The sequence below is a fragment of the Pollachius pollachius genome, assembly GCF_949987615.1.
Source record: "Pollachius pollachius genome assembly, chromosome: 1".
Lineage (NCBI taxonomy): Eukaryota > Metazoa > Chordata > Actinopteri > Gadiformes > Gadidae > Pollachius > Pollachius pollachius.
The window spans coordinates 24,264,953-24,279,411 of NC_136934.1; the positions used below are offsets into that span (position 1 = coordinate 24,264,953).

Genomic DNA, 14,459 nt, shown 5'->3' on the forward strand with positions numbered 1-14,459 from the left:
AGAACGCATAATGTGTTTCCCACAGAACTTTACAGCCTACACAGTCCTGCCACCTTAACTATGACGTCCAAAGAAAATAATAATAAAAAAATATTTTTATTTTTTTTAAATTGTGAATATTATACAAAAGTATAAAATATTCAAAACTTAATTTTCTGTGTATATATCAGGCTGCAGGGCAACAGTCTGACAGCCTGCATTAAATAAGCATAAATAGTCCACCTGTGAAAGAGTGAACTCTTCAAAGCGGTTTCAAAGCCATGTATTTCCACCTCATGGAGGTCACCAATGCCATCAGCAATCTTGCACATAAGTTGCAAAGATCCTTTATCAACAGTCTGTTATTTTCCTATCTTTGAGACCCTACCTTAAAGGCTGTGTTGCAGGGTTTGCAAAAATTTGTGCAATTTGCTTGTTGATAATAAAGATTTCAACTGTTATCTATTGTATTTAATTTTGTTAGGTATCACGAAACGGAATGTAATACGAAAAAGTAGGTACTATTTTAGCGGTTTGTTATTGATTCTCATTTCCCCCAGAATGCATTGCACAACGTCACGTTGGGGAGACACGGACCAAAGCCGCATTGAGTCCCTTGAGAGTAGAGACTAGTAAGAGAGTGTTCAGCAGATTATACAGATACATAGATAAATACATAGATAGATAGATATTATACATAGTTAGTGTATGCTACACGTGAACCTCCTAAGATGGCAATATCCCATTATTAACATCTCAAACTCGATATTGTTTTCATCGCAAAATGTCCGCTAATAAAAACAAATAAACTGCTAATAAAAACAAATAAATCCCGGTAAAAAGTTTTATCTTGTTTATTTTTAGACTGTTCACGTGTAGTATATACTAAAACATTTAATTAACAATTATTCACCTCTGGCTCCGTGAATAGTGGGGTATAGGCTAATCCCCACTATTCACTTCGCCTTCGGCGAATAATTGTTAATTAATAGCCTAGAAAGATAGATAGCCTAGTCAAGTCTATATTAATACCAAACGACACAAATCGTCGGGAATTCATTTAGCTGTTTCGGCTCACACAGGACAGTATAGCCTACAAGACCACACAGAACAAGGGAGACAGCAAGTCTGACTGGACATACACAAAATACCAGTGGCGGCTGGTGGTTTTTAAAGTGAGGGAGGAAGGACTGCGCGCTTGGTTGCCATTGGCCTGCTTGCACTGTTGGTGTTTGGTGGCATAAGAATGTGAGACTCACGTTGTTTCAGGGTGTTTTGGTGAACTACAAAATAGTAGGGAGGGATAGTTATGTGAATAAAATTGATACAAAGCCACCAGTGGCATCACTGTAATTTGAAAGCTGGTGGGCAGCATGTCTTTGAAATGGACTACAAGGGCAGAAGGAAAGGATGCAAAGCCCATTAGTCAAATCAGGCCTACTCTTGATTTGTAAAAGTAAATAAAAAAATCTGGGCCTATTTTTGCCCTCAATGACTGAAGTTATTGGTTGTAATTTAGCTATGTTTATCTTCAGTTACAATGTTTTTAAGAAAAGACTCAAGACCAAAAGTGATGCCATTTAAAATGCATCATGCTCTGAATCATTCACCCTTTCCACAATATCAAACAGAACGGTCAGAGTAACAAACTAGTAAAAGAACGAGAACATTATTTCAAACAACCTGATCTATAGGCATGGTGCCTAGCAAGGAAAGTCGCATAGCAGCACCAACGTCAACTTGACACTTGTCCTGGCGTTTGGTTGCCCTATCAAGATTTTTCACATCAGTGAAACCATGAACAGCCCACATTGGAGATTTGCCGTTATTCATTAGCAAACAGGGCCAGCAATACAATCGATTGCTAGTGATGCTACTAGTAAGCCATGAGTACCTAGCAAACCATGTAGCACCCACAACACTGACGTTGCCATTTCTTTTGGTGATCTCGATTTTGCGAAGTGGTCTACCTTTTTTTTTGGTCGCTAACTTTGCACTGTAACTCAATGAATGGAATGCTTTGTAATTAAACATGAACAATGTCCTTTGTTTCCAATGTTTCCATTGTACACTTTAGTTGCAAATGTTAGAATCTCGTTATCCTTCAGATGATTTCACCTGCTTTGCGTCTCTTAGACTGACCGGCAATGCAGGCAGAGCTGGTTTGTTATCGACAGCGTTGCCAGATTGGGCAGATTTCCCGCCCAATGATAATTCTTTGGGGTACAACCATACCTACGTTTGCATAAGCGATCTGATTGGATGACGGATCCGTCGCTGACGAAAAAGTTGAACATTTTTCAACTTTTTGACTTCGGCGCCAACGGAGTGCACGGATCCACAATGCATTGCGCGTCCGTCCCCATTCAAAGTCAATGGGGATCTGTCAACGGACGGATGCAGTGGGCACGAGGCGTTAAGGTCACACCCACTCAGAGGAGGACTTTCCTCCTCTCTCCCATTGAAACCCATGTTATTTACCGGCCCCCAGTACTTTCGGGAAATGAATGGGAGTCAACGGAGGCTGAGGGAGGACCTTCCTCCCTGAAGTAATTGTCAATAGGCGATAGGGGGTGCTAATGTCCCTTTACCCAGGGAAACGAACATTATATATTCAAAGGCATTAAAGTAGTCATATTTAAGGGCATTAATTCATTACAGTAGTCTGGGTCATTACAGTAATCTACATTTTTTATTCTCAACAATGTTAGGGAGGATCTTCCTCCCTCTCCTCAATGGAGAAGCCTCCACTGCAAAATACATCACATTAAAACTAGACACATGCGTTGATAGATAGATAGACAGATAGAAATATAATTAAATATGTTTTATTATTTGCCTTGCGGAGCCAGCCAGTCCTGTGCACGTATGCAAATTAGCCATGTGCGCCTAACACAAGAAAGAGTAATGTTGAGAAGTCATGCTAAAAATGGATAGCAAGTGAAAGCTAAACCAGACTGTATCAATCACACACTTTGGGTCCATTCTAACTTATGGTAAGAGGCTATTCTTTAAATCTTTGCAGTTACTGAATGTTGATGATAAAATGGATTGTTTTGCATAAGATGAGTGTGCGACTGTGCGTGTGTCCTTTCCGGCTTCGGCATAATGCATGGTTATGAAGGCCTTGTGGTTAGTTGTGGTCTTAGTGAAGCAGCCTAGCCTTGGAGTTGGATAAGTTGGAGTGATTGTGTACGGGCGAGCAAGAGTGAGAGAGAGCACACCCACCGTGGGGATGTTTGGCTTGTTGTGGGCTGTTTGTCAGCATCCGCTGGGTTGGACAAATGTGCTTTGTGTATGTGTTCAATGTACATCTGTCTGATCGTATTTGCGGTAGATTGATGGTTAAATAATGTCACACCACGATCGGTCATACTTGCAGGCACTCATTTGCAAGTGCACTGATTGCGTGTCCGATAGGCTATACCTGTCATTTATTCAGTTGATTGCTCTTCTAAGTGGTGCCAATTATTGTTGTGTTTGCATTGTAATGCACAACTTTGACTCTCCTTGTAATAAATCAAAGTGCATCCAAACAACTTAAGCCAATGCAGCCTCCTATGTCAGTGTTACTTTAAAATATATAGCATATCGGATTATCAAAAATTGTTAAGTGTGTGTGTTGTCATGTAGGCTAAGTACTCATTGTCTTGGCTTGCATCCATGAAATATTGTAATGTTATAGGCCTACTGCAAAATGTATATCGGTATTGCGCAACAATCGGAGATGGGGACCCCCGAATATTGACGGGTATTTTGCACACTGGGTAAAATAAAGCTTAGAAATAAACACTAGGCAAAGATGTTGTTACTGGAGCTAGTAGGCTACCATCAAAACATGGGATAACTAATCGGAAATCTGTTTACAACGTCGGGGGTTAGATTTAATTAGGGATTATCTTGGAAAGATTTCACAGGTGGGATTGTCAAATTAGCCCATAGCTAGCATTATGCCTTCTATTTCTAGATCTTCTGACTAAATTTACCGGTACTTATCTGAATGACATAATCGCTGTCACTAGATATAAAGAAAACGTTGACTTTCACTCTGTGCTATTCACTGCAGTGGCGGTGGGTCAATAGAGGGCGCTAGGGCGCCGCCCCTCCGTGAAATATTCACTTGAATATGTCTGCCAACTATTAATCAACTTATTATCAATACGAAATAAATCAACAAAAATACATAGCGTTTATCCTCGTTTAATTGTGTGATATACTTGTCACTGCCAGCAACCATTTAAATGGGTCTTTACGTCAATGATTTGGGCTAGGCTAGTTATTGGTCATCCGAAATAAAGCCCTCCTCCAAGTCAGGGGCGCCGGCCACGTTGAAGTCAATGTAAGCTCGCTAACTTTTTGCTGTCTATCAAGCAGAGACGGCTTTTCATTGGCGCAAGAAAATTCGCCCTCGGGTCGCACCAGTGTGCGCCCCAGGCCAATGGTATCGCTTTCTTTTTTTTAATCACCACATGATTGGACAATTCAGCGAATCAATCAAATACCTACCTACCTCCCTCAGCTATGGGGTCAGAAAAGTCTCATTAATAATGAACGCACAGAGAAGGATTCACAAATTATTTTGTGATTTATATATAAATTACTCTCTTTTCACAAATACATTTCAATGCACAGACAAATGGATATCGATATGTATAAATGTAAAATAAATCCCTTAACAAAAATAAGTTTCACAAACACAATTCTGATCCACACAAAAATGGTCTTGTTTTAAATAAATGTAATATAAATCCATAAATAAATATATGAATTAAAAAAATCTTTGCAACTTTCATCAAAAATGTATTTGGATGTTGTTAAATTTATATACAAGCTGTTAAACTTGAATTAACAAGACGCTTTTCATTTGTGAGCTTGTTTGCATTTGTGTGTGAACTGGTGTGTATTTATATGTGGATTTTTGAGACTCCTGACGTGGCTGGATTCACAAATGCATCTTTTTCAACAAGGAACTCTCTGTAGCCAATCAGATGCCTCCCTCGTTTTCAGCCAATCACATGACTGCAGTCCCGAACTCTGAAGAATAAGTCCAGTTTCCGAGCCTCCCGGTTCCCTCGGTCAAATGTCTAAATAACATGGGGTTTTTGAACGATCGTACATAACAATCTCTAGGTGGCGTAGAAGTAAAAGCTGCGTCACGTTTTGAACGACACGCTTTTTCCATCTAGTTTCGACTGGGTTTTGGGATTGTCGGTGCCGTTAAAGTAGTAAACGATTATTAATGCTACTTTAACGGCAACGACAATCTAAAAACCCAGTCACTGCAGTCATTTGATTGGCTGAAAACGAGGGAGGCATCTGATTGGCTACAGAGAGTCCCACATATAAATACAGACCAGTTCACACACAAATGCAAACAAGTTCACAAATGAAAAGCGTCTTGTAAATTCAAGTTTAACAGTTTGTATATAATGTAACATCCAAATACATTTTTGATGAAAATTGCAAATATTTTTTTTTAATTTATATATTTATGGATATATATTACATTTATTTAAAACAAGACACCTTTGTGTGTGGATCAGAAATGTGTTTGTGAAACCTATTTTTGTTTATGGAATTATTTTACATTTATACATACCGATATCCATTTGTGTATGCAGTGAAATGTATTTGTGAGAAGACAGTAATTTATATATAAATCACAAAAAACATTTGTGAATCCTTCTCTGTGCATTCATTATTAATGAGACTGTTCTGACCCCATACTCGGCAGCATTCGCGCAACACAACTACATGTAGAGAAGAGATAGATCGCTATCTAGCAGAGAGTTGTAAGCACTTTCCACCCTTTTCAGTGGAGGAATTGGACTCCCCAAGCAATGTTATACTTAAAAGGAGCAAGTAAGTTACATATTAATTTAGTCTTTCGGCCTGTGGCATATAAAAAAAATGAAGCAACTGGCCCATATTCCTAACTGCATTTGAAGTAGACACTTACAAAAAGTGGACGCTATAGGACAGTGATCATGATTTGTCTCAATATCAGAATAACAACAATGGATCAAATAGCAATGGCTGGTGAAATGGCTATAAAGTAGGTCTGTATATGCAGTGTAAGCTTGTCCAGGCCCTGCAAATCAGGATGTAGGCTATGAATCTGAATGAATAGTAGGTAAATAGGTAGTGGCCATCCCCAAAATGCACCAGAATACAGGAAATCAAATCTATTAAATTCAATTTTTTTTTATGGGGGGGGGGCTGACGGGGACCCTAGACCCTAGACCGGCTGTCTATTACTGTGCCCCACCAACATTTTTGATCACCAGCCGCCACTGATTCACTGACAGTAAAAATAAATAAAAGTGTGCACTGCTGTTCATTGACTAGCTCCAGCACTCGTTGCTGCGTTACTAAATGATAGCAACCCTCCACTCATTCTCCTCTGACCATGCATCTAATTGGCTTTGACCGCCATTAGTTCTCGGCAATTCCTCATTCGCCCTCTCACGTATGACATGTTTGAAATTATACAGCTGTGGGCCATCATACATGTTATTTGTGGTTCTTGCCACCTCTTAGACACCATAGTTCTAGTACTAGGCTGAGGCTACCTTCCACCACGTCTCCCCAACGTGACGTCATTGCCGAATGGCGTTAGAAAACACCCGTTACTGCCAAAAACGACAAAAACTGGACTTTAACACTATTTTGGAGACATTTTATAGATGATATACATATTTTGAGTGCTTTATGTAGCCATTAATCAAAACTTCTGGTTAACCTGCAACACAGCCTTTAAGTTAGGAGGAGCAGTTAGGATTTTTTCTGTAATGAGGCCCCAGGTGTCTTTACTGGCCATGTGTATTTAATGGGCCAGGTGTCTTTACTGGCCGGGTGTCTTTACTGGCCGGGTGTCTTTAATAGACCAGGTATATTTACTGGCCAGTTCTTATATCTAATGGTGGTCTTCCTTTGTCGCCCAGGCATTGCTGGGCCACACAGACGCGGTGACGTGTCTGATGGCCTCCTCGTCGTACCACATGGTGGTCAGCGGCTCCCGGGACAGGACCTGCATCATCTGGGACCTCAACAAGCTGGCGTTCGTCACGCAGCTCCGCGGGCACCGGGCCCCTGTCTCCGCTCTCTGCATCAACGAACTGACAGTGAGCTCCACCCGACATCAGACATAAACCTTACTTACTTTATATTAACGCTACCCAAACAAACTCATAATTCTTCCTTACACTAGCCTAATTAACCTTAACCCTAACCATTCACCCTCCCTATAATGCACCCCTTACCTACCTCACTCTAAGCATCAACCCTACCTATCTGTTATCTTATTTGTTGTGTAGCACCCCTATGGGAAATTCGCCCCTACAATTTGTACCCACAATAGTTAACCCTACCCCCTGACATGGCGGTGTGCTTTGGGCCTTAGTGTTAACCCTACCCCCTGTGTGTCTGCCCGTCTGTCTGCAGGGGGACATTGTGTCGTGCGCGGGGACCTACATCCACGTGTGGAGCATCAACGGCAGCCCTATCTCCAGCGCCAACACCTTCACGGGCCGCAGCCAGAACATCCTCTGCTGCTGCGTGTCGGAGATGAACGAGTGGGACACGCAGAACGTCATCGTGACTGGGCACTCCGATGGCGTCGTCAGGGTAACCGACGGCACGCTGTGATCACTTAGCCTGGGACCTGGGATTACAAAACTTTTCTTCCTCCCCTGATCAAACTGATCATTTTTGTGCAGACCGTTGGACAGAACCGCACACTCTAAAAGATTCACAAATTCTAGTGTGCTCAAGAGACAGTAAAATGGGCAATCGTCGGGCCGCAGACGACCTCCCACTGGATCGGATCCCATTATGGGTCCGATAGTTTAAGGAATGCTGTTTAAGACATAACCTTGTAAACAATGTTATATACCATGATAACATCTAACTGTTATACGTATAACTGACTGTTATTTGGCTAATTCTTACTTAGTCTATGTATTTAAAGGAGACATATTATGGTGTTTTCCCAACAAGTAAACATAGTATTTGAGTTCGAGAAAACATATTTTTGAAGCTGTTTGCTGGAAAAAATCTTGCCTACCGCTATTCCCCTCTGATTCAGTCCCTTCAGAATGCGCTGTTTCTGGTGTCTGTAGCTTTGATGCAAATGAGCTGCTGCCCATTGACCAATGAGCTGTCAGACTGAACCACAGTATGGAGGAGAAGGGACGCCGTCGAAGCCGTCTAGCTGCTGCCGAAGCTTCGGCGGCAGTCCGGCAGCTCCGGCGGGGGGAGCTCGGCGGCACTCTGGCAGAGAAAGGGATTGTACTCCCGGAGCTGAGCTGCCGCCGAGTTCCCCCCGCCGGAGCTGCTCTTCCGCTGGTCCACAAAATCTTAGTGATGCTCTGATTGGAGGGGAGCGGGGAAGTGGGAGGTAATATTCAACTGTGCCCCCTTCCTACGTAGGAGGGGGTGCCGAAACTGACTCGCTTGTTTGGTAACTGTAGGCGGGGTACTTTCAGAAGTGCATATCTCACTCAAAAAAAAAACAAACATGTACAGACTTTTTTCAAAGTTTGTATGCGTGTGGGAGCACCAGAGACCGAAAACAACACTCCAAATCCCAGGAAAAGTGTTGTTTTTCATTATATGTCCCCTTTAAAGTTACTCATCATAGAAGCACTTTCTGTCTATATTCCTGAGCTTGTTTGACTTAGGGCATTGATATAGTTACACCACAGTATCGAAAACATTCCATCTATTACAATCCCGTACAACTTGGTTGAGAACATGCTTGCTTCTAACATTCAACTAATAGGCTTTAAATTGTCTTCAAGGAGTCACTCACAGAAAAAACAGTGGTTTGTTCAGGATGTCTGCTGTATATTGTTTAGAATCTGAAATAGTCCTGCTCTACTTGTAGTTCTGGAGAATGGAATTCCTCCAAGTCCCAGAAACCCCTGCACCAGAGCCCGTGGAAGCGGACGTCCCAGACTGCTGTGCCGAAGAGAAGATTGGCGAGTTCTGATGGAGATGATCTATCGTCAATAATGTATCAAAATAATATAGACGGATCAATAATAATTATTATATCAACAAACTGGTTAAACTTAGCCAGATCTCTCTAATATACAAACCAACTGGTTAAATCGCGAGAAATCGATAACTCTACAACATATAACCAACTGGTCTAATCTAACCATGACAAGAGCTGGTAAAATACCACGACCCTACAAATGTACTGCTATACTGTCTCTTTACTGTTTCACTCTGTTCCTCCAGCTGAGGGGGCTGTGACCCACCAAGGGGAGGAGGAGAGCAGTGAGTCAGACGGCGATGAGCCCAGTCTCAACCAGGAGCCTAAGACTCCTCCCAGTGCCTCTAACGCAGGAGACAGCCACCCAAGCAGCGCTGTACACAGACCTAAAGGTACACAGAGATATAGGGTGGTATATATAGAGAGAGAGGGAGAGAAGATATTTGAGGGATCAGACTCACCCTCATGCACCACAGGTATCCTGGACATAGAGCTATGAAGGTAGAGCTATCAGACTAACTCTCATACGTCACAGGTATCCTGGACACATAGATATATGAAGATAGAGCTATCAGACTAACCCTCATACATCACAGGTATCCTGGACACATAGATATATGAAGGTAGAGCTATCAGACTAACCCTCCAGTTGCCCCCCAGGTCCTGGAGTCCGCAGCGGCCCCTCCTGGTCTCTGGACAGCGGGTCAGATGACTCCCGCCACTGGTCCGACACCCTCAGCACCGACGAGAAGGACGGCTTCGTCTTCATCAACTACTCTGAGGGGCAGAGCAGACCTGGCAGGCCACCTGGGGGGCCCCAACCCCCAGGTGGGGGGCAGCACCCGGGGGGCCCCCAGCAGCCAGCCCAGCCAGCCCCCTCCCAGCCCCCCTCAGGGTCTGTTCCACAAACAGCCCCCCAGCCTGGAGCTGGGGAAGCTCGACCCTACAGCCAGCTGAGGACAGGTGAGTCATCTCACATCACCTGTAAGACTCTAACCTGATGTACACCTGTATCAGACCTACCTGGAGAATAACACACCTGTATCAGACCTACCTAGAGACAGACACACCTGTATCAGTCCTACCTAGAGACAGACACCTGTGTCAGCCTACCTGGAGACAAACACACCTGTATCAAACTAACTGCAGAAAAACACATCTATATCAGCTTATCCCGACCAGTAGGCAAAAATGTGGACGGGGGGAGTCTTTGTGCAGCACTCTCCTACGTCCTTTGAGCAAGGCTCCTGAAACCCTCACCTGCTCCCCGGGTGCTGCACTGCGGCTGCCCCCTGCTCCGGGTGTGCCTGTGTGCCCCATCTGTGTGGACCTCTGAAAAGGTCACTCCTCTGTGTGTATGTGTTCACCGGCTCCCGGATGGGTCAAAAGCAGAGAAAGAATTTCCCCCAAAAAGGTACAATAAAGGATAACTTAACTTGCCTATGGACAGACACACCTGTATCAGCCTACCTGGGGACAGACAGACCTGGAGACATACACACCTGTATCAGCCTACCTGGAAACAGACACACCTGGATCAGCCTACCCTGATACAGACAGATATGAAGATGATCTAAAGACACAGATTTTTAAAAAAATACCTGTTCGAATTGACTTTATTCAAATAACATTCTTAACCACGTGTGTATGTGTGTGCAAATTTGTGTATGAGCAGGGTACAGATGGGAGAGGCAGCTGGTGTTTCGTAGCAAACTCACCATGCACACAGCATTTGAACGCAAGGACAACGGAACGCCGGCGGAAATCACTGCCCTGGCCATCTCCAAGTAAACACTTCTGCCTCCTCCCCATCTCCTGCTAATTACCAGCTCCTCCTCCTCTTTACTACCAGCTCCTCCTCCCAATCTCCTCCTAACTACCAGCTCCTCCTCCCCTCCACCGCTTCCAAACAAGCTCCTCCACACCTCCTACTCATCGCCTCCTCCTATTCCTAATTTCCCTACTCCTCCTCACCCCCCTTCCTATTTCTCCTCGTCTCCTCCTCAGCTCCTATTTACAACTTTGTATTTCCATCCAGATTCTCATATCTCTCTCTCTCACTCTCTCACTCTCACTCTCACTCTCACTCTCTCTCTCTCCAGGGACCACAGTAAGGTGATGGTGGGGGACGGCCGGGGGCGTGTGTTCAGCTGGTCGGTGAGCGAGCAGCCGGGCCGGTCGGCAGCGGACCACTGGGTGAAGGACGAGGTGGGGGACAGCTGCTCCGGCTGCAGTGTCCGCTTCTCCCTCACAGAGAGACGGCATCACTGCAGAAACTGTGGACAGCTCTTCTGCCACAAGTAAGTCTGGCTTTCAGTGTCTTATACCCCATAGGGGTATCTGTAGCCCTCGTTTAGTCCCTCTCCCTCTCTAGCAAGGTTGTTGTCAAATGAGACAGAGAAATATGCTTCACTTTGCGTTCTCAATTATGTTATAGACATCATGAATATCCATCCCACTGTTTGATCTTTGTATTGCATTTGATGTCATTGGAAGAAAAATGCACAAGTAAATTCAATCAATATTTTTAATATCCAATATATATTATGTATGGATATACCTTTTTTTAGCACTTCAACACAATTACATTTGCTTTGCCAGAGTACAATAAAAGTAGATGCTCCTTGGTGAGCTGACTGGCTAATGGGTCATGTGATGGTCACGTGATGGTCATGTGAAGGTCTTATGATGGTATGATGTGGTGGTCATATGATGGTACGAAGTGATGATGTCATTTGATGGTCATGTGATGGTATGATGTGATGATGTCATGTGATAGTAATGTGATGGTCACGTGATGTGAATGTCATGTGATTGTCATGTGATGTATTTGATTTGATTGAAATTTATTTCGAACATGTAAAAGAAAACAGAAAGTATTTTACAGAAAATAATGATGTTACACAAAATAGAAAGCATGATTAGATACCTGAATGACAAATACTTGATGGTATTATGATGGTCATGTGATGGTATGATGATGTCACGTGATTGTCATGTGATGGTATGTTGATGTTCATGTGATGCTATGATGATGGTCACGTGATGGTATGATGATGGTCACGTGATGGTATGATGATGGTCACGTGATGATCATGTGATGGTATGATGTGATGATGTCATGTGATGGTCATGTGATATCATGTGATTACAGATGCAGTCGTTTCCAGTCTGAGATCCGCCGGCTGAAGATCTCGTCGCCCGTGAGAGTGTGTCAGACCTGTTACCAGACCCTGCAGAACTAACTCACAAACGCACATAACACACATATCTCACACACACAACGCTTAACAAATACACACACACACCCCCACACACATAACACACACACACACACACAAATGTAACACACACACACACACACACACCAGTCCACCGCTTCTCTTCACTGCTCCCATCCTATCAACCATGTGGCATGAGTAACAAGACTGAAGAGGAAAATGTGTCAACAAAAGAAGAGCAAGTCTGAAGATGTGAGACCATGTTGAAAGGCCTCTTTCTGCCTATAGTGTACACACACACACACACACAGACACACTAACCGCCCATGAGCATGGGATCAAAGGAGAAACAGAAAGAGCTACTAGCTGTAACATAGCGCTTAGCTTTCTGGCTAACTTCTTCTGGCTTAAAAACATAACAAATTGATAACGAGCCGCTAACGGCTAATCACTTAGCAAGCAGGCGAACACCTCCTGGGGGAATGTAAATATTCTAAATGTTTGTACTCGTGGCTCTAGTTATGCAATGACTTCATGTCTTTATATTTTTTTACTATTTCATCATTTTGGTTGTTAAAAGAAATCTGTTATGTTTTTGTGTTGCCCACAGTGTCCAATTGTTGTTCTGCCAAACAGACCGCCACACATCACTCCTACCTAATCTCTGTCATTTGACATGAAGTTATCATTTGACACATTTTTATCATGCAATGTTCCATGAAATACATTCACCACTATATTAGGTCTGTGATGTATTCTACACTATCACCATACACTTTACGTGCTCTCTCACTCTGTCTCTCTGTGACTCTGCCTCTCTCACTCTCTCTTTGTCTTTCTCTTTTTTTTTCTTGCTCTTTCTGGCTTTCTCTCTGTCGTGTATTAAAGTGTCATAAAGTGATGACACTGTAGTGGGGCTGTAATAAATCATGTTGGACGATAATAACTATAAAGAATATAACTAACCCTATATATGAATACACTCTGTATAACTACAAACCTGAGATATGACATGGTATGGTATGAAGATATTAACACATCTCTAACCCCAAGGGGGCGCTGTGGGTAGACCTTACTGCTGCTTTCTTGGTTAAAAAGAAATATACTTTTTTTTCTCCTTTGTATGTAGTTCCTAACACACACACACACACACACACACACACACACACACACACGAGACCTGCCGTATATATGCACTCTTAATACTAATAATTGTGATTCTTCATGCTCTCTCATGTATGTACTGTACACTAGCTCCTGTTAAGCACCGTGCGCCCGTCTCCACCTCCTCCGCACCTTCACGTGTACAAAACAAATCATGTTTTTATGAAATGCAGTTTTATGTTACGCGCCATTATTTAGGAGGGAGGGTGCAATTCGACACAGCGAAAATGAACTGTACAAAGTATTTATGCAATTATAATTGATTTTTGATTGTTTTTTTAAGATGAGTTACTTGTTGCATGTCTGAGCAGCCATAATGTTCCTGGTTGCTCTCTGGTCATATTATGATGATTTTATTTCGTTTGAGGCATTATCTTAAGATGAGCACCACAACAGTATCTGGTGCAATGAATGTTTCTTGTATATTTGTCTAATGGGAAAATAAAACCCTAACAATACGTTAAAATAATGCAATAGATTGGTTATTTTAATTTCAATAAATAATTGCTGTTTACCACCTATGTCTGATATTGTGCCTGATTGTACTTTCATTCTCAGAAAAACTTGGAATATTGGCCCTAAATTAATCTATTATCTCAACTGATGTAAGTTGTTACAATTTGTCTGCAATAAGTGCTGAGGTAGAAAGAGTCCATTTTGCAATGTTTTATTGTATAATGATTTCTGCTAGGATAGGGAATGAGTCCACAGTTAAATTTGAACCATTCAATGAAAAGTTGAATGATGAACAGCTTTGTGTTGGCCTAGTTTTTTCAACCAACAGCAAGGCCAGAGAATGAACCTCATTCTCCATCCGTCTATGTGTGTTAATGTGTGGGGAGAACGCAGCCGGCCCTCGTTACATGCAGTGAGCCGTTAAGTAACTAAATACACCCTTCACCGTCCATTTCGTCAGTCGCTGTCATTTGTCTGTGGCACAACACCAAGTTAATTATATAATTAGTATTATTAGTAGCAGTCTCCCTTCACCGCCGCCGCTCAGTACTGCAGCGCTCCTCCGTCCAAGCTGCGGATTGGCTGGGGTGGATCCCTTTAGAGTCTGCGGTTGGCTGGGATTGGACCGAAGATACGGA

General features: G+C 42.9%; 1 protein-coding gene across 2 annotated transcripts in view; it reads left to right on the forward strand.

The window, feature by feature from the left end:
* Positions 1 to 13,875, forward strand: part of wdfy3 (WD repeat and FYVE domain containing 3) — a 70,052-nt gene extending 56,177 nt beyond the window's left edge. For both annotated transcript variants that reach the window (XM_079741709.1, XM_079741710.1), the window contains 8 exons: positions 6,924 to 7,103; positions 7,423 to 7,605; positions 8,867 to 8,960; positions 9,226 to 9,372; positions 9,641 to 9,943; positions 10,656 to 10,767; positions 11,083 to 11,280; positions 12,135 to 13,875. In XM_079741709.1, the coding sequence (XP_079597835.1) occupies positions 6,924 to 7,103; positions 7,423 to 7,605; positions 8,867 to 8,960; positions 9,226 to 9,372; positions 9,641 to 9,943; positions 10,656 to 10,767; positions 11,083 to 11,280; positions 12,135 to 12,225 (1,308 nt within the window). In that variant the 3' untranslated portion in view covers positions 12,226 to 13,875. The remainder of the gene's footprint in view (positions 1 to 6,923; positions 7,104 to 7,422; positions 7,606 to 8,866; positions 8,961 to 9,225; positions 9,373 to 9,640; positions 9,944 to 10,655; positions 10,768 to 11,082; positions 11,281 to 12,134) is intronic.
* Positions 13,876 to 14,459: the final 584 nt, after the last annotated feature.